This window comes from Poromitra crassiceps, assembly GCF_964638095.1.
Source record: "Poromitra crassiceps genome assembly, chromosome: 5".
NCBI classification, from domain to species: Eukaryota; Metazoa; Chordata; class Actinopteri; order Beryciformes; family Melamphaidae; genus Poromitra; species Poromitra crassiceps.
Window position 1 is genome coordinate 33,053,990 of NC_139642.1, and position 21,345 is coordinate 33,075,334.

Below are 21,345 nucleotides of genomic sequence, written 5' to 3' on the forward strand. Positions count from 1 at the left end.
GGTGACTTGATCAATGATGATGAATGGTATCAGATGGGGGACCCTGGGACAAAATCTTATCAATTGGGGGTCCGTGGTGTGAAAAAGTTTGAGAAAAAACTGGTCTAAATCTAAGGTACACAGTTGAAAGGGATTGGAATATGAACAGCTGTGCATATTCACGATTTGCATGCAACGCAAAACACAGGCAACGTCAAACTGTGAGGAAGCATATTTGTGCTTACTCTAATGAGAAGATCGTGGGGCAAAACTTCCTCCACAAGGTCAGAAGTATCCACTTGGCATTCTTGGATTTGACATTAATCTTTACTTTGGTGTAATAGACAGAACGTGACTGCACCAAGAGAGCACTTTGATGAATGGCTATAAAGGGCTGATAGTGTGGCTGTGCGTGGAGCTGGCTGTGAGCCAAGGGAGACGCGCTATTAATGATTGTGGCCGCAATTATACTAGAAGGTCACCACACTGTCTAATCTATTGCAAATATGTGGACGAATGTATCAGAAGGGCGCAAAGAGTCCAGTCTCTACATCCATCCTTGGCTCTACACAGTCCCATCATTCACCTCCATCTCAGTGTTCCACCTCTAAAGCAAACATCTCGGGGCACATGGAGACACTGAGAACGTTGTCAGTGGTGATTTAGGAGCACAATGCTCCAAGCTCTCTATCTCTCTCTTATTCCTAAAACCACAGATGAAGTTGACTATGATGCATTCACAGTGTCGAGTAGTAGTTTTAAACCACTATCTCTCTCACACACTCTCTCTTTCTCTCTCTCTCACTCACTCACTCACTCACACACACACACACACACACACACACACACACACACACACACACACACACACACACACACCAGCCAGCTTGCTCTTAAGTACCTTAAAAGATCGGACTATAGTGTAATCAGTTACTATCCTCCCAGGAGAGAGGTTTGTGGGACAGACAGTCCCGACAGCAGATGTGTGTTAAAGGGATAGTTCCGATTTTTTGATGTGGGGTTGTATGAGGTACCTGCATGCAGTCAGTGTACTACATGCACTAGACCAGTTTGGAGAAATGGAGACCTGCTGCATCAGGCAAGTAGAGCTGTCTGCTGAGTGTGAAGGGGGCCATGAGCATAATAGTTGTTTTTTCTGTTGTCATGTTTGTTGATTCCATATTGTTTCTATTGTGTGCTCAAGCTGTGTGGGTAGTGTGTAGTACAGTGTAGAGTAGGGCTGCACGATATATCGTTTACACATCGACATTGCGATGTGCGCATGCGCGATAGTCACATCGCAGGACGTGTGCGATGTCAAAAGCAAATTAACTCGTCATGTTGCTTGATAAACTCTCACTTTAGGGGTAGCCTACTGAGTGAAATGCAGGCTCTCTCAAAGGAGAGAGACGCCCCGCTACTGTACTCACTCATTTAATGCTTAGCTTCAACACAACAAACATGCACAGAGAGCAAAATTTAATTGTTTTTGCTTATGTTGCGTTGCTGACAGTAGCCTGTCTGTAAACGATGTGATTGCGAGGCGGACTTGTCCACAGCTTGCAGCGCACTAGTATACAGCAGGCTGGCTGCTGTAACTCAACATGTCCGTGGAGTGGAGATATTTACTCTTGAAACACCAAAAAGCAAGACCGCAACTTATGACACGAAGGCTAAAGTGATTACTGAGAAGTTGTCCGTGTATCAGCGCAGCTCTCTCTCCCCCTCAGTCTGATGATGCATCAGATGATAGCAGTAACGTTACGGTAGAGGTAATCATACATAGCGACTCATTTACACAAAACATGTCGGTGAAAATAAAAAGACAATAGACATAGCTGGCAATTAAATATATATTTATTTCTTTTCACGAATGAATTGTTTGTCACCGGTCGGCTGCATGTGAATCCTCGTCTCTGTACTGCCCTGCGTGCGCTCAAAAACCGGAACTCCCCAAATGCGGAGCGTACCACTTGGTAGTTTCTGGAGGGGGGTCAGACCAAGTGTGTGAAGTAACCATGTGTGAAGTGGCAGCGGTGTTTCATTGTTGATTTATTGAAACGTTAGAAGAACGAAAGAAGTTGAAAGCAGTGATTATAATCAATTAAATCTAATGTTTTTCTGCAAATAGCATCATTGGGAGGTAGATTCTGGCACTCAATATTAGGGGTGGGCAATATATCAAATTTATATCCATATTGTATTGTGATTTGAGACTATATGGTCTTAGATGTTGGATGGTAATATGGTGATACAGCATACATGTTGTCTTTCCCTGGTTTTAAAGGCTGCATTACACTAAGTGAAGTATAGGCTAGTGACATTTTAAAGTAGAATGTCATAACTCACTTTTTCATGTATGTAAGTCATGGAAATCCATTGGTCAAAATGTGTATGCACCCTGATAGATGACGCTCTGAGGCCTAGCAGTAGGCCACAGCCCAGTGGTTGAGAAACATTAAAATACCTAATTTCCCCTCCAAAATCAGATGGACTGGACTCCTCTACAAAATCATCCCAATCATTCTAGAAATATTATTTTCTTTCAAATAGAGCTAATCTGGTGAAAATCTGTATTTTTTCATATCGCAATATATATCGCATGGGCGGGGAATATCGCAATGTCAGTTTTTTCCAATATCGTGCAGCCCTAGTGTAGAGTCTACTCACCCAGTCCCAAACAAGATACTCGAAGTCCTGATTTGCCAAGGTTCCTGCAAAAACAGAGACAAGGAATCAGTTCAGACAGACACACGCACACACAATACTCATAGTAGTATTAAGTAGTCTCAAAACACACAGAAAGAAGGAAGCATCATTTGTTTGTTTGTAGCAGTGGGTCAGCCACAGTAGATGAAGCAGGCTGACAGCTAGCCAGCATGACGTCCAGGAGCCTAAAGCCTTATTTATGGTCGGGCGTTCAGCATTTTTGATACGTGTCTCTCAACACAAATGGAAAATAGTCGCACAACGTTTATATAATTTATCCTTCGTCAAAACTTAAGGTTTCAGTCATCTCCATGGTAACAGCGAGCCGGCCCCTCCCACCCCCCTCCTGCAGGAACGTCTCTCTCCCAGGAGGGATGGTTTGATAACTGCTGTCAAATGTTGGCCTTCCTCTGAGTTCAAATCATCTTGTCCGAATCTTAAATGCAACAACATAACCACGGAGCCTCTATCTGTTACCTCCCCCCATCGGTTTTGACAGACATGCTCCGCTCCTCCAGACCTCCACTCCACCCACACCGAGCCCTGTCTCTTTTCACCGGGCAAGGAATCTGCTTGCCAGGGCAGGCTGGCTGTCAGACACCCTTACACTGACAGAACTCTCTCTCTCTCTAGCCAATCACAGAGCACAACAAAATATGACTTCAAGCTTCAAAAGTGTGGAGAGATGAAGCATAAATTGGGCTTAACGGTCACACAGGTCTTTTATCTTTTTGACACGGGGTGGATCTGGCCTTGCTTCAGATAATGAGTCGACAGCTTGACAGCACCTCTGTCTCCCTGAATCCTCCGCTAGGAAACTGAAGTTCACTTTTAGGGAGAGGGGGCGCACTGGTGAGAAAGTAATTAAATTCTGTATTCACCTTATTCTTTGCCCATACAAGGACGCTTGTGCATGACGTAATTTCGTAATCGTCTTTCCAGTTTTAAACACGGAAGTAGAGTACGCCTACCGCAGTCATAGACTTGCCAAAAAGCTGTTTTCAAGCAAAAAACTGTTTAATTTTTTTTAATATTTGTCGGGTGAGAACGTAACATATATGTGACCAGTTTATCAGAATAACGCCTATTGGAAATCTTTAACGAGCAGCGAGGACCGGGAGCGCTGACTGTGCTGACACCGGTCGGACTAGCTATCTGTCAAACCCTACTGTATTTAGGCTACTGGCAGTGAGAAAACACTGTCGACGTGCTTTTGTAACAAACATTAAATGTCGACCGGGTACAGCCATCGGCTCCTCGCAGCAGTAACGTTATGAACATAACGATATAACTGAAGTTGGCCGCAGTGTAGCTTAATTCTGAATGTTGCCAAACTTCATTCATACTCACGTTTTATTTTGAAAATGGCCGCCAACTAGCGCTGAACCGGAAGAACAAATACATTGCGTCGAACGCGGAAGACAGAAAAAGTGGGCGTGGTGAATAAGGTGAATAGATGTGGTAGCAAGGACTATTACTGTGACAAAGAGAAGTCGCTCATCCAGGATGATACTGCTGGAGGGAGTTGTATGTGGATTTGTGTGTGTGTCTGTGTGTGTGTGTGTGTGTTTGTGTGTGTGTGTGTGTGTGTGTGTGTGTGAGTGAGAGAGATATACAAAGCCCACTTATTGGCTTGCTAATGGCCTCATTACCCTTGTCATTAGCAGCACACATTGTTGCTGATTTATAGGGCTGTGGCGATTCACTTATCTCCCGATTCGATACTATCACGATTCTTGGGTGCCGATTCGATTTATATTGCGATTCTTAAGTATTGCGATTCTACGATTATTGCGATTCGATATTACGATTTATTGCGATTTTTGTTTATTTTTTTCTTTTCTTTTTTCAGTTTGTTTGCTTTTTTACACTAGATTAGAACATGGGAAAAGTTGAATCATACACTAGAGACTGTATATTATATATCATGAGTAGGGCTGGGCGATATAGTTAAAAACAGGGGCGGACTGGGATCATAATTCAGGCCGGGCATTAGATACCAAGCAGGCCAGGCCGATATGGGCCAACGCGCGTGAAATTTGGGCCGTTTGAAGCCAGATTTGGGCCGTTTGAAGTCCAATTTTACAATGAGATGCACCCACTTTAACCCTGAAGTGTAATTATTACTTCAGACTAACTAATAAAGTAATAAAACCACTAGTAAACCAGTAGGCGGCGCCTGGCCTGCTGTTCAGTGAGTGGCCTGACTGCAAGCACCCAAAAAAAAAAAAAAAAAAAAAAATTATTTGCGATTATCGATTCTGGAATAAAAGATCGATCCAAAAAATCGTGACATTAAAAATCGCGATACTTAGGTGAATCGATTTTTCCCCCCACCTCTACTGATTTAGTGTTGACTTTTTCTCGGTGTGGAAAAAGTGCTCCCTGGAGTGCTAGTCATGGTGAGGAGAAATAAAAAGCCGATCATGATAACGTCACTATTTCTCCACCAGCACTTTCACGATAGGCTATTTGTTGTTGCTATGGGAAACGACCAGCGTCTCTCCGGCATCGCAATTGGTCAGCTGGGACAAAGTGGTTCCCGTCACCCGGCGCTTTTCTGAAAAGTTGAACATTTGAATTGTTGAAGTGGTTCCTCTCTGACGGGGGAGGGGGGGGGGGAGACAGCTGCAGCGCTTTTCAGGAGTAGCTGCCTTTTGTGCACCTTGCAGCCACTTCTGTTGCTTTTGATGAGAGAAAACTGCTGCATTTTGGAAAGGAAACGTTACTGTGGACACTCCGCCATAATCATTCTCAAATTGAGATACGGTAATTTCAAGTCAATTAAATTGTAGTGAAATTGAACTAATCCTCATTTTGCTGCAGAACCACCTGGAACCCAACCCCCCCCCCCCCCCCCCCCCCCCGATCCCCTGAGGTCCCTTGAACACCATGTGGAGAAGCATTGGGTTACACTACGAGCCTATTTGACACTCAATACCTTTTAACTCAATTCTGCTGAATCGGATGCAATTCAATATTAATACGTCCACTCACTGAGTTCTGCCATGCTGTCATGTCATTATAGCTTGGTAGATGGGTGTTTTAGCCTGCTGTGACTGGCAGAAAGACATATATGAACACATACAGTACTGTAGGGCTGCCTACAATACATGAGATTTGGTTTGAATGGAAACGTTTGGTGTCACATCACATGTGCCGTGTACTGTATGTATTGTGTGTATAGTATGTAGGGCTCTCAGGGCGACATGAGCCATCGACAGGTGACATGCAACAAATCATTCAATTTGATTTTCGGTCAATCTGTGTGTGTGTGTGTGTGTGTGTGTGTGTGTGTGTGTGTGTGTGTGTGTGTGTGTGTGTGTGTGTGTGTGTGTGTGTGTGTGTGTGTGTGTGTGTGTGTGTATGAGAGAGAAAGAGAGAGACTGAGAATTTCTAATGTGCTGGCTGAGACATTGCAGATAATGGAAGAAGTATACAGACATGTTGAAGCATGTTAAATATAAAATGCTCTTCCCTCTCATAGACAATTGCTTGAGTGTTGCCATGGCAAATGCATAATTCCACTTTCAAATGACAATGAAACAGGTTGTCCTTTCTGTCTACTTGAAAGCTGTGGTTAGATTGCCATCATTACAATCAAGTTTGACAAGTGGGTATTTTCCTGTCATGTCTGCTTCCTGCGAGAGTGTTCACTGAAGTGATGGCTAACTGATGCCAGAGGACACACGGACACACATCCTCCATACAATCCTAAATTATTTGGACCTTTGATGGTTTAAGAAGGCCTGGTGGTCTCCCCTCTCAGTCAGACTACAGATCTGCAGGCAGCAAATGTGTAGAACTAAACACACACACGCGCACACACACACACACACACACACACACACACACTCACTCACTCACTCACTCACTCACTCACTCACTCACACACACACACACACACACACACACACAGCCAGACTTGTAAGGTTTGAGCAGGTGTGAAGCTGAAGCCGCTGCTCTAGTTGGTGAGCTTGTAGGGCAGTAGAAGTGGCACAGCCCGCCTCATGGAGGAGAGCTTCACAAGCTGCTATGTCGGCACTTCTACCTGCTCCGGAACCTGATTTATGAAGAAAAAACACCTCCGAAATGGATCTTAAAAATCTGTGCGGGTAAAGATGCACATCATCATTTTTATTTATAAACATGCTAGCTTTATTTAACTGCATAAGCATGATCTTGAATTAAAAAAAATAGAACTCTCTGCTCTAGGCCACCTTCTGACTTGTGTACACCTTGGAATATAAAACAGGGAACTTGAGATATATTATAAATACATTACAATTGATGTCATAGAAATGTAGACAACCCATTGAAAAATATATAAATGTGTCAAATCTTATCACATCAGGATGCTCTGAATGCAGAGGAATAAAGATCATGTTTCCTGTACTTGCATTGTGCCCTGAGCCACAAGCCCCCAGGCTCCATACGTAATAATCCATCAAGAGTGCCTGAGGCCAAAGGCTCAGTGTTTCCCCTATTATATCACCTCCGCTGCTCATTCTTTTCTTTTTCTTTTACAGGAGGAGAAGAGAGCATAGAGAGCATAGAGAGCATAGAGAGCATAGGGGAGGAGAGACGCTTCCAGGTCAATTCACACACCTGAGTACCAAAACCTGAGCACAACCCATAGGTGTAGGAAGCACGCGGGACAGGGGGACATGCTCCCTCCAATATTAAAAGCTGCATGTCCCCCTCCAAAAATAAAGCACTAAATTGTGTTATTTTGCCTCCGCATTGAGAAATTAATGGCTGGACTGTTATTTTGAAAAAGGCATATAGTGGAATGAAGTCAAATGAAGAGTATCGCCTCATTAGAAAGTGTGCCATAAGTTACATCCCCAGTACTTAGGCCTCAAGAGCCCTTCTGGCGCTGGCGGAGACAGAGAATCCTCCCGGCAGGATGCACTTCGCTCGCAAAGAAACAATAAAATAAAATGTATTATTCCCCAAACCTCTCCCCCGCCCCAACCTCCATCCCAGGGGAAACACTGAGGGTCACTGCAAGTCTCTCTAGAAAAGGGTAGCAGCTGAATACCTACATGAATTGGAATTGACTGAGATTCCCATGGGATTGGGAGTAATTTCACTATTAATTACGTGTTTGGTACGGGACAGGAAAAAAGTCAAGGGGAGCGGGAATCATGACAACAATAGATCAGTATGTGTATACTAGCCAAATGGTGTGAATTAAAACTGCAGGAGAGCACAAATTCATCTAAAAAGGATGGGGAGAACATCCAATCAAAATGATTGTGTTGCCTAACGACAACAAGAAAAGCAGGGGGGGGGGGGAGCAGGATGGGACAGGAGTCATACTACTGGGATTGGAACTGGACAGGAATCTTTTGTTTTTTTACTCCGACCCTCTACTGGACATGCACTGCTTCATGCAGTCATCAACTCTATGCATGAATCTAGACATTTTTACACAGTCTTCATAGATAATTTGAGCACGCCTGCCCTCATTCACAGGTTGAGGGTTACAGCCCTGTGTTACTGATGGAACCATGCATCATTCACAGCTGTCAGTAATTCTCCGTCTTTAGCTCAGCTGTCAAAAGCGCTCAAGTTATTCAGTGCTGACATGTGACCTCTGTATCCTTCAATATCAAAATGGCTAATTATGCATGATGACCATACCTTCAGAAAATCTGTCTTGGATGATGCATTAGATATTCACTACACTATAAAAAATAGTGACTCTTAATCACGAGGTAACCTCAGAAAGTGATGAATGTACTGCAGCAAGGAGCACAAAGCCTGCGATGATCGTGTAGGCATGTTCATTTCAATGCGGTTTAGCCATTATTCCACATACATGCATTATCACATTGCCACCTTTTTCAATTCAGAGTGTGTGAAATCCTATTTAGCTGTCTTCTATAGCTGTCATATTTAGGTCCCTTATAATAAGCATATAAGCTTACCCAGGCAATTGAAAGTGAGATATGGTATGTATGTATGTGTCAAATCAGAATACTGATTGTCCCAAATACGATCAGAATATTACCATGCCAGTAAAACACGGTCAGGATGTAATACTGTAAGTAGCCCCGGCCCTTCCTGCATGGTGTTTGTATGTTCTCTTGTTGTATGTTGTATGTTCTGTTGTATGCAGACTCTATAATTTGCTCAAAGTCCGTGTTTGTCCGTGTTTGTCTCTGTTAGCCAAGTGATGGAGTGGCAGGGTGTCTCCACCTCCTGCCCTCCATGACTCCCAGGCCAGAGAAAATGAATGGATGGATGGATGAACGTTAGCTGCTCGTTTCTCCCACAAATGAACAGAATCAAGGAAAAGGTTGAGAGTAAAGATCTGAGTCAGGGCAATCTTGAATTTGGAGCATGAAGGCTGGAGGTGCTGAGTCAGGCTGGATGCACCGGCGATTAATGATGATGTCATCGTTCCCCAGCCGTCATGAGTGATGATGATACAGGTGAGCCCTATTTCAGTGTTCAACAGAGAGAGGCTGGGCTGGGCCAGAGCAGAGCAGGGAGATACATAACCAAGCAAGAAGCTGCGTGTGGAGAGTGATTTGCAACAAGCTTGATTGGTTTTGACACTGACAGTGAGTGATGGTGGTTGACTTTAGTGAGAGATCAGTTTTGTGTATGCGTGGCACACGCTGTCCTGTCTCTCCTGCACAGTGATGAAGCAAACAATAGGAATGAAAGGCACGGGCCCTCTCCTTGAACAAACTTCAAAGAGCAAACTCAAGGAGAGCAAACTTTGTATCCTTTAAGTGTAGCTCCTCACTAACATGGATTCACTGCCTATTGTGTGGAGGGGACAGAAGGGGAAAGAGGATAGAGTCGTGGTGTTAAAATCACCCTCTCTCTCTCTCTATCTCGCTCTCTCTGTCTCTCTCTCTCTTTCTCTCTCTCACACACACACACACAGACACACGGAAGCAATCATTTCATTTTCAGTAATAAAATATCAAATAAGATTTCACATCAGCTTGGTTTGCCTGGATACTGGCGAGTTTCTCTCCCCTCATTCAGCTTCCATAGGGCTCCAGTGTGAGAGGGACAGAAGAGTGAAGGACAATAGGAGGAGATGGGGACGATGATGCCAAGAGGGAGAAAATATGATTTTTTTCATCCCAGCAGGGAGTTGAAGTGAGGGAGCCATCTTCTTCTCCCTCGTTTAATAACCCATTCATACGGCACTTCCCCCATCGCTATGCAAACATTCACAGACGTCAACATAAATAACCAAATCCACGTCACTGAACGCACACACACACACACACGCGCGCACACACACACACACACACACACACACACACACACACACACGCACACATACATATCATCCTCTCCAATCAAATATTTATTGAAATATGACCCCCTGGGCCCTGGCCCCCCACAGCTCCCTTTCCAAACAGATCTACGATAACAAGCCTTCCCCATCAACGAAGCTCTTCATCTCCACATAAACATGTCTTCATTTGCCCGGTGATGGACAGTAATGACTTTCTCTAATGCCCCTGGCACTATGGCGATATTATCCTCTCCCTTCATCTGCCACACACACACACACACACACACACACACACACACACACACACACACACACACACACCTCTCTCTCTCTCTCTCTCTCTCTCCCTCTCTTACATGTCACCAGTCATCACCAGAGATCTGTCAGTGATTCGTCCTTTACCTGCACCGCCCGGAGCTCAGTCTTCAAAAGAAGCACGTTTAGGCTACATTACTGCTCTGCATTTTAAACACCAGATGAGTGTTTATTACACAGCTCACAACTGGGTGTAATTGGGCAAGAGGCACTGAGGCGCTGTAAATGTGGCAATATATGATAGGCTTTAAGACGTGAGGTGGCAAATTGCCTTCTGCCTCTGAACGCCTCAATGTCACCGATCATCTGGTCACAGAATTAATAAGTGGAATGCTGCTGGATGAAGGCTTTTTGCAATGTTGGTCAATGAAGACTGATGAGTAAATGTTCTGTCGCCTGACGATGTTTGACGAAAATGTGAGGAAAAACCAAGGCAGCAGCTGTTTTTGAATGTAGAGTGACAGTAGAGTTGAAAAAAATAGGAAATGTTGAAAATGTAATCTATTCTACACTAAAAGAGGTATTTTCTTGTTCCAAGGTTGAAGTGTTGAAATGGACGTATTTTCTTTGATTAATTAATTTAGTGGGTGTCATAGTGTCGAGGTAAAACCAGTCACCTACCACCGCAGAGACACGGGTTCAATTCCAGGCAGCGGTACTTCCTGCTTGGTCAGACATTACAGAAGCTAGTGGGGTTTGAGTGCTGGTTGCTGCATTAGCGCCTCCTCTGGTCTCCCCTGTTTGGGGGAGGGGAACTGGGGTCAATAGCGTGATCCTCCCACGCGCTACGTCCTACCGGTGAAACTCCTCGCTGTCATCGCTGTCAGGTGAAAAGAATGGCTGGGGACTACACATGCATCGGAGGAAGCTAGTCTCACTCCCCAGATCAGCAGAGGGGGTGGAGCAATGACTGGGACAGCAGGGGTAATTGGCCCAAGTAATTACAGAAAATGGGCGAGAAACCGAAAAAACTTAAAGAAAAAGAAAAGAAAAAGAGAAGACCAATTTTTGTTGGCTAAAAATCAGTCATATTTCATGACTACATTTAAAGGCTATTTTGGCAAAACTACTAAGATGGTGACTAAATGTATCACCGTGAAAATAAACACTGCCAACAATGTATGTTAATGTTTGTGTGAATGCCCATCCGAAGTATTGGACGCATTCAGTCGTTTGGCAACCGTTTTGAACATGAACACTATAGCTGCTTTCACACATGTTTGGAATTCAGGAGTTATCTAGAGGCCATACGGATGGCTGTCATATGTGAATGTCTGCATGCGGCTCATGCGCGCTCCCGCGGAGCCTCGTCCTAGCCGCAGGGAAGTGTACCCCCAGCCGTAGTCGCAGAAGCGTATTGTCCCCCCCCCCCCCCCCCCCTCCAGAGCTCCGTGAGCTCGTGAGTGCATGAGGACAGAGACGATCGTGACAGATTATTGTTATATAAATAGTCGATGTGAATGAGGAGCAAAAAACACATGCCATTTGGTTTTCAAATGAAGCTCAAAACTGCTCCGTGTGCGACAGCCAACATGTTGCGGATTGCTGGATTGAAAGGCTCATGGCTCTGATCTGATTTCATGTCTGCTTCGCACAGCACACACATTTAATAAGCATTTTTGGACGCGAGGGTCGTCCCGCTTCCCAGTATTGGACATCGCTAGGTAGGGTATCTGGATCTGGTTGCGTTCATGTCTTTGATTTAACGTTTACACAGCGTTCGCGCAAATTCCAAGTAGCGTCAAGTCAGGCAGTATAAAACGAAAACTTCCGGGTATAACCTTCGCAATAATGGCAATTAAATAAAGTAAATGCACGTGTAATGTTTTTTTGTGTGTGTTTCGAAAGATACAGAACGGAGATAAACTGGAAGAATATCTGCTCCCTTCGAAAAGTCAATTTTAACCCGTAGTGAGTCGACATTCTGATTTTTTGTTACTAAGTAATACAACATTTATTTTATTTTGAAGGTAAAAACGTCTAGCTTCCTGTATTCTGTATAATTCTAGTAGGTTTGAGGCATTTTAGGACTGAACATAGCAAAGACCTGTTTTGTTTGTACTGCTTGCGACTCGAGGAAATCGATGCATCTGGGCGTGAGTTGTAGGGTTGTTGAATTAATTACTTACTAACGTTATGCGCAAACGATTATATGCCGTGAACGTTAGGCAGTTATCGCCCATTATGTATTTTTAGTTTTCACAACTGTGTGGTCATGCCCAAATTCCCCCACCCCCGCCGCCCGCCCCCTCTCTACTTTACAAACTCTGCGGAGGTGCTACTCATGTGTGAATGCAACATGCCTCATGTGTGAAAGGGTACACTTCACCTATCATCCGGGGCAGGCTCAGTGGGGGGCAACCCTGACCTGATCTGGAGTTCATGTGTGAAAGTGGCTTATGTTTTTGTTCTGAGGGAAAATATGTATGAATTTCTGAGACACACGAGACTGTCTGACACACTTTGAAAGAACAGTATGGGACAGTGAGAGAGAGAGAGGGAACCATGCCTAAGGCCACCTGAGCTCCAGATAAAGTAGGTTACAATGTCACGCCAATTCAGGCATTATTAATACATTATTATATTAACACATTAACACACTGTCTGTCTATGGCATTATTAACACTGTCTGTGTCTGTCTGTCTGTCTATAGCAACATTAGCCTATTTCATGGAAAAAACAGCACTTGCTCAGTCTCTGTCTCTGCCCATCTCTTGCTTTCCCTCACCTACCGTTCAGTATTCCCTTCATATCTCTTTCTTTCTCTCTGTCACTGTCTCTCTCTCTCCCTCTGTGTCACTATCTGTCTCTCTCTCTCCCTCTGTGTCACTATCTGTCTCTCTCTCTCCCTCTGTGTCACTATCTGCCTCTCTCTCTCCCTCTGTGTCACTATCTGTCTCTCTCTCTCCCTCTGTGTCACTATCTGTCTCTCTCTCTCCCTCTGTGTCACTATCTGTCTCTCTCTCTCCCTCTGTGTCACTATCTGCCTCTCTCTCTCCCTCTGTGTCACTATCTGTCTCTCTCTCTCCCTCTGTGTCACTATCTGCCTCTCTCTCTCCCTCTGTGTCACTATCTGCCTCTCTCTCTCCCTCTGTGTCACTATCTGTCTCTCTCTCTCCCTCTGTGTCACTATCTGCCTCTCTCTCTCCCTCTGTGTCACTATCTGCCTGTCTCTCTCTCCCTCTGTGTCACTATCTGCCTCTCTCTCTCCCTCTGTGTCACTATCTGCCTGTCTCTCTCTCCCTCTGTGTCACTATCTGTCTCTCTCTCTCCCTCTGTGTCACTATCTGCCTGTCTCTCTCTCTCTGTGTCACTATCTGCCTGTCTCTCTCTCTCTCCCTCTGTGTCACTATCTGCCTCTCTCTCTCTCCCTCTGTGTCACTATCTGTCTGTCTCTCTCTCTCCCTCTGTGTCACTATCTGCCTGTCTCTCTCTCTCCCTCTGTGTCACTATCTGCCTCTCTCTCTCTCCCTCTGTGTCACTATCTGCCTGTCTCTCTCTCTCCCTCTGTGTCACTATCTGCCTCTCTCTCTCTCCCTCTGTGTCACTATCTGCCTGTCTCTCTCTCTCCCTCTGTGTCACTATCTGCCTGTCTCTCTCTCCCTCTGTGTCACTATCTGCCTGTCTCTCTCTCTCCCTCTGTGGCACTATCTGCCTCTCTCTCTCTCCCTCTGTGTCACTATCTGCCTGTCTCTCTCTCTCCCTCTGTGTCACTATCTGCCTGTCTCTCTCTCCCTCTGTGTCACTATCTGTCTCTCTCTCTCTCTCCCTCTGTGTCACTATCTGCCTGTCTCTCTCTCTCCCTCTGTGTCACTATCTGCCTGTCTCTCTCTCTCCCTCTGTGTCACTATCTGCCTGTCTCTCTCTCCCTCTGTGTCACTATCTGCCTGTCTCTCTCTCTCCCTCTGTGTCACTATCTGCCTCTCTCTCTCTCCCTCTGTGTCACTATCTGCCTCTCTCTCTCTCCCTCTGTGTCACTATCTGCCTGTCTCTCTCTCCCTCTGTGTCACTATCTGCCTGTCTCTCTCTCCCTCTGTGTCACTATCTGCCTGTCTCTCTCTCCCTCTGTGTCACTATCTGCCTGTCTCTCTCTCCCTCTGTGTCACTATCTGCCTGTCTCTCTCTCCCTCTGTGTCACTATCTGCCTGTCTCTCTCTCTCCCTCTGTGTCACTATCTGCCTGTCTCTCTCTCTCCCTCTGTGTCACTATCTGCCTGTCTCTCTCTCCCTCTGTGTCACTATCTGCCTGTCTCTCTCTCCCTCTGTGTCACTATCTGCCTGTCTCTCTCTCTCCCTCTGTGTCACTATCTGCCTGTCTCTCTCTCCCTCTGTCACTATCTGCCTGTCTCTCTCTCCCTCTGTGTCACTATCTGCCTGTCTCTCTCTCTCCCTCTGTGTCACTATCTGCCTGTCTCTCTCTCCCTCTGTGTCACTATCTGCCTGTCTCTCTCTCCCTCTGTGTCACTATCTGCCTGTCTCTCTCTCCCTCTGTGTCACTATCTGCCTGTCTCTCTCTCTCCCTCTGTGTCACTATCTGCCTGTCTCTCTCTCTCCCTCTGTGTCACTATCTGCCTCTCTCTCTCTCTCCCTCTGTGTCACTATCTGCCTGTCTCTCTCTCTCCCTCTGTGTCACTATCTGCCTGTCTCTCTCTCCCTCTGTGTCACTATCTGCCTCTCTCTCTCTCTCCCTCTGTGTCACTATCTGCCTGTCTCTCTCCCTCTGTGTCACTATCTACCTGTCTCTCTCCCTCTGTGTCACTATCTGCCTGTCTCTCTCTCTCCCTCTGTGTCACTATCTGCCTCTCTCTCTCTCTCCCTCTGTGTCACTATCTGCCTGTCTCTCTCTCTCCCTCTGTGTCACTATCTGCCTGTCTCTCTCTCCCTCTGTGTCACTTTCTGCCTGTCTCTCTCTCTCCCTCTGTGTCACTATCTGCCTCTCTCTCTCTCTCCCTCTGTGTCACTATCTGCCTGTCTCTCTCCCTCTGTGTCACTATCTGCCTGTCTCTCTCTCTCCCTCTGTGTCACTATCTGCCTGTCTCTCTCTCTCCCTCTGTGTCACTATCTGCCTCTCTCTCTCTCTCCCTCTGTGTCACTATCTGTCTCTCTCTCCCTCTGTGTCACTATCTGCCTGTCTCTCTCTCTCCCTCTGTGTCACTATCTGCCTGTCTCTCTCTCTCCCTCTGTGTCACTATCTGCCTGTCTCTCTCTCCCTCTGTGTCACTATCTGCCTGTCTCTCTCTCTCCCTCTGTGTCACTATCTGCCTGTCTCTCTCTCTCCCTCTGTGTCACTATCTGCCTGTCTCTCTCTCCCTCTGTGTCACTATCTGCCTGTCTCTCTCTCCCTCTGTGTCACTTTCTGCCTGTCTCTCTCTCTCTCCCTCTGTGTCACTATCTGCCTGTCTCTCTCTCTCCCTCTGTGTCACTATCTGCCTGTCTCTCTCTCTCCCTCTGTGTCACTATCTGCCTGTCTCTCTCTCTCTCCCTCTGTGTCACTATCTGTCTCTCTCTCCCTCTGTGTCACTATCTGCCTGTCTCTCTCTCCCTCTGTGTCACTATCTGCCTGTCTCTCTCTCCCTCTGTGTCACTATCTGTCTCTCTCTCCCTCTGTGTCACTATCTGCCTGTCTCTCTCTCTCTCCCTCTGTGTCACTATTTGCCTGTCTCTCTCTCCCTCTGTGTCACTATTTGCCTGTCTCTCTCCCTCTGTGTCACTATCTGTCTCTCTCTCCCTCTGTGTCACTATCTGCCTGTCTCTCTCTCTCTCCCTCTGTGTCACTATCTGCCTGTCTCTCTCTCTCTCCCTCTGTGTCACTATTTGCCTGTCTCTCTCTCCCTCTGTGTCACTATCTGCCTGTCTCTCTCCCTCTGTGTCACTATCTGCCTGTCTCTCTCTCCCTCTGTGTCACTATCTGCCTGTCTCTCTCTCTCTCCCTCTGTGTCACTATTTGCCTGTCTCTCTCTCCCTCTGTGTCACTATCTGCCTGTCTCTCTCCCTCTGTGTCACTATCTGCCTGTCTCTCTCCCTCTGTGTCACTATCTGCCTGTCTCTCTCCCTCTGTGTCACTATCTGCCTGTCTCTCTCTCTCTCCACCCCCGCCCTTCTCTTCTCTGCCTCTCTTTACCTTTCATTGCCTCTTCCCCCCTCAGGCTCCACCACCCTCCACATCCGTCACGCTCAAGTAAAGAGCTCCTATAAGCAAAAATGGTATGGTTCAGATCCCTCTCTTATCTATCACACACACTCGAGCTCCTCTGTGTTCTCAACAGATCAAACCCGGAGACCTATAAACCCTCTCTTGTTGCAAGTTGATTTATCTTTCACTGTCTTCATGTTTTCGCCCTCTGTCGCCCGTTTGTCCGTCTGTGTTTGCCTGGTTGTCTATTTTTCTTGTCTATTTTCTAGTTTATCAGAAAAACTATTGCCAAAGCAATCAAGTGTACATTTTTAAAACCAACAATACATGATCATCGATATCTATAATAATGTGTAACTCTTCCAAAATTGAGAAACTGCGGTCATGCAAATCATTCAGAGCCAGGACATGTATATTGGATATTGAAGTAATGGCCATGTGTGTACTGTACTGTATGTCTCTCACACAGACAAGACAGTCTTCCCTTTCTCTCTCTCTCTCTCTCTCTCTCTCTCTGTCTGTCTTCATACCTCTCACCTGAACTCCATCATCTTCCAAACATAAAAAAAAAAAAAAACTTCTGTCCAACTACTCCAACATTCAGATCCATCACCATCGCACATGCATTTGACTCTGCCAGCCTCTCAGTTCCTGGTGTAAGCAGCAGCAATCTGAACACAGAAGACACATTCTGTCTCACTTGGCAAACTCTGGAAAAAACTTGGACTGCTTGTATTTCACACCACAAATCCAGCCAGACACACAGACCCACAAAACCTCTGCCTTAGTCACTTCAGTTCAGTCACACAATCCACCAACTCCTCACCACATGTCTGCTGCATTTGCGTCACCACAGGGACTAACTGGGCCAAGTGCTGCTCGAGTTCTGCTCATGTAATTGGGGGGATGGGAGAGATGTGAACCTGTGCAAAACACTCCTAATGACTGAACTGTAGAGAAGAGAAGAGAATGGCTTCTGATTGCAGTTTGTTTAATGAATCCTTAATTAGTGGAGTGAGAAGTTGAAAGAGAATTCCGTCCTAATAATTACTGGTAATAATATATAATTATATACGATCTATAAATTGGTAGAGTAGCTGTAATACTAATGATTTCACTCTTGAGAAGAGGACCATCTGGAGAGAGTTATCATGTCATACTATGGACTAATTAATTCATCTATCTCTTCATAATTAGTTGACAGCAGTAATTGAAAGAGGGAGAGAGAGAGAGAAATAGTTGCAATGATTGATTTGAAAAAATAGATCTGCTGCAGTCTGTGCACTGTATGACAAACATTCCCCCCCAAATCAATAACATAAATCTCTATGAAAAGTAAAAAGACATTCTGCAAATGATGCAAGGCGAGCTATATTCTTTGTGCAAGATGGAGTGAGATTTTTTTTGAATGGCTGAGAGGGAAAAGGAAGAAAACCAAACATGTGAAAGAGGGTGAGCAAGCAAGACACTGCTAAACTAGATCAGTGCACAAGAGATCAAATGGGGCTCCGGTTCAGGTGGGAAAGTTGGAAAAAGCTAGTTTGATTAATGATGTAGCGATTAGAATAAACTAAAGATGTAATTAAAAGTGAGGGATGAAAAATGAGTGGGTCTCTTGTGCTCAGCTCTCCAAGTGACACAGAGAAAACAGCCATCTATCACACCACAGCATATCCAGACATGTGAGGAGAGATGGATAGGATAGAGAGAGATCCAGGCAGAGGGAATAGAGCTAGATTACTGTATGGTAGATGGAGATGTGTGGAGATGAGCTGAGACCCCCCTCATCTCCCATCACCACCTGTCTTTCACCTTTTCTATCTGCAATTAGTGACCTCGCCCTGACCTCTCTCTCTCTCTCTCTCTCTCTCTCTCTCTATTGCTCTCTCTCTCTTTCTCTCTCTCTCTCTCTCTCTCTCTCACACACACACCTGTCGTTCCCCCAGTGATCACTCCGCTCAATCTCTTCTCACCATGCATGTCTCTCATTCCAATCACCTCAGCCCTCCATCCTTTCTGTCACTTCCCCAATTCATTGGTGTCCCATCCTGTCACTCACTATCCGTCATTCTTCCTTTCTCCTCCTCTCACTTCTCATTTCCCAAACACTGATCCCTGAACTGTTTTCATATGGAACTTCAGTCTAACATGTACAGTATTATCCACTAGAAACTTATCCCTGAACTGTTTTCATATGGAACTTCAGTCTAACATGTACAGTATTATCCACTAGAAACTTATCCCTGAACTGTTTTCATATGGAACTTCAGTCTAACATGTACAGTATTATCCACTAGAAACTGATCCCTGAACTGTTTTCCTATTACAGTACTGCTGCACTGCCATGGCAGTACTGCTGCAGGCCCACAGCAACGCGGCCAGATTAAAAGAGTAACATCTGTATGGCTGTCTGCGTCTGTACCACTACCTCTGTAACATCCAAACGCTCTCTTTGAGCTGAGTAGCAATCCCAGCAATAGGGCTATTACACATCTATCAAAGCCTGAGCATAGAGGGAAGTGTGTGTGTGTGTGTGTGTGTGTGTGTGTGTGTGTGTGTGTGTGTGTGTGTGTGTGTGTGTGTGTGTGTGTGTGTGTGTGTGTGTGTGTGAGAGCAGTACTTCCAGCCAAAGTAATCCAGCAGCCGATGTATGAAAGTAATATAAAAGCTGTCACCAGGCAAGTCGAGAGAACGCTGCCGATGGGACCAGTAGCAAGCTTTCAGCAAATCACTATTTTGACACCTTCACACTTACACGGTTGCAGCTGCAATGTGAGGAAGTGTGTGTGTGTGCGCCTCCGCACAATCGCACATGCGTGTGTGTGTGTGTCTGCATTGGTTGCGGGGGGAATTCAATCATATAAAGATGTATACACATTTATACAGTACATACCCTATGAAGCTATAGGTTAGTGAATGACTGTATGAAATATATGAGAGATGAAATGAGTTGAATATGTACACTGTACTATGTATGTACATATGACCTCACTCCTTTAGCCCTATCGTTCAAGAAGAAGAGAGCTTAAAGTCCCTGGAAACCAAAATCCACAAAAACCTTCTAACTATTAAATTTAGGGTCTTATGTGAGTAATTGTGTGCCTCAGAAAGTAGTTGACATTACTTTCAACCCTAACCCCAAAAATCGACACTTTTCTACAAGGTCTGGATTTCCATTTCCTCATTGAAGAGAGCGGTGCGCGTGGTGCTAAAATGCATGATCTTATCACGTCATAAGATTTAATCGAATCACACACACGCATGCACACACACAGTAGCGCTGTGCACTCGCAGCGGCAGAGATCTCTTCCTCTCTGTCAGTAGGCTATGCGCCGAGCAACGTGTGAACACACACACACAGTGGTGTTGTCTATGTGCTACGCAGGTATACGCAGTATACACACTGCAAAATGATTCAGATTTGCATATGCGCACCGGGAAATGCGATATGATCCGTATCGTTTTCAATTTCCATTCATAAAATTCACCCTGTGCGCTCTGTGTGTTACCCTACGTTCACACACAGCACCCAAGCCTTGCCTTTACCCACGCTTTTAAATAGGCGTCCTTTTTAGTCAATGAGGCTGTGTACACAGGGCGCCTCAACGTGAACCTTCCGTGTACCCACTCCTCGCATGAGCTGCGCCGATTTTTACGCGAGTTCTATTTTCAAGCCGACTAGGCGCGTGAAGAAGGCAGACTTTTTCTGTCAAGCCAGGAAAGAAAAACGCGACAATATCCGTGGGAAATGGCAAAGTCAACTGAATTTCAAAATAAAAGAGTCACAGTATACCCTCTGAAAAAAGGTAGACTACACCACTGCACACACACACACACACACACACACACACACACACTCCATCTCTCTTTCCTTCTCTCTCTCTCGGAGGAGACCTGCTGCAGACGGGACACGCCCACACAGTCCGCGGGAGAAAATACACTCTAAAATCTAATTGATTCTCATGACTTTTGCCATGACTGTCAAACCTAAATTTATATACTTTGCGACGTTCATCATCGTTCAAATTTGGCTGGTGTCTTATTAACATAGGTTCCTGTGATGTGATGAACTCAAAATGCTAAATAATAATAATAAAAAAATCTGGTTTCCAGGGACTTTAACGCCTATAGCAGTGCTCATGAAACAAAATGAGCCTCCTGACAGACGCAGAGCGGGATGCAGTGATGTAGCATGTCATGATGTAGCGGCTACATTGGCTACATTGAAGCAAATATGACGCTGTGGTTGATTCAGTATAGAACCTCTTCATGGTACACTTGGCTGATGCACTGACTATTAGACACTCAACACACTTCCCTCTGCAGGCATGCCATGCTTCACAACCCACACAGCTATAGAATATGCTCAGCTCAATGTAGCCATGTAAAATGATGTGTGAAGTTTACTGTCCATAACCTGGCCTCCACTGTCCTTTTGCAATGCGAGGATCTGCTTTACTTGGCCCGTAATCTGTCTGTAATTTGTTGATATTTATTTGATATCTATTTTGTCTTGCATGTGTTACGGCCATGCCTTTTCCCCCTTCTTTCTATTGTTCTTTATGGAGCATAGGGTTATGATATAAGACAGCAGCTTACAGTATGCTGTATTAAGACTGTGTCTGAAAAAGCATATCCCATGTTGCGTTAGATGTTCAATCATCCATCTTTTAATTGGAATTAGTTAATTGGAATTTAATTGGAAAAGGGAAATTTGAATGTTTAAGAATGAGAAACATTCAAGGCAATCTGCAAAAAAGGTTTTACTATACAGTATAGTATACAGCCTATCTATCTATCTATACACACTACAGAGATGTCTGTGTTCCAGCTGTTTGACAGGGCAAAGGCATTTTTTCGCACTTGAAATCATTATTGTACGCAAGTTCGTATACAAAGGTACAAACAGAGTGCACGTAGAGTTGTCAGACAGCGAC

General features: G+C 45.1%; 1 protein-coding gene across 4 annotated transcripts in view; it reads right to left on the reverse strand.

Moving 5' to 3' along the window:
* The window catches only part of kcnab1a (potassium voltage-gated channel subfamily A regulatory beta subunit 1a), a gene marked incomplete at both ends in the record, with an annotated part of 180,623 nt that overhangs the window by 55,190 nt on the left and 104,088 nt on the right, over positions 1 to 21,345 (reverse strand). For all 4 annotated transcript variants that reach the window (XM_083636932.1, XM_083636934.1, XM_083636931.1 and 1 more), the window contains one exon: positions 2,650 to 2,693. In XM_083636932.1, coding sequence (XP_083493058.1) covers positions 2,650 to 2,693 — 44 coding nt within the window. The remainder of the gene's footprint in view (positions 1 to 2,649; positions 2,694 to 21,345) is intronic.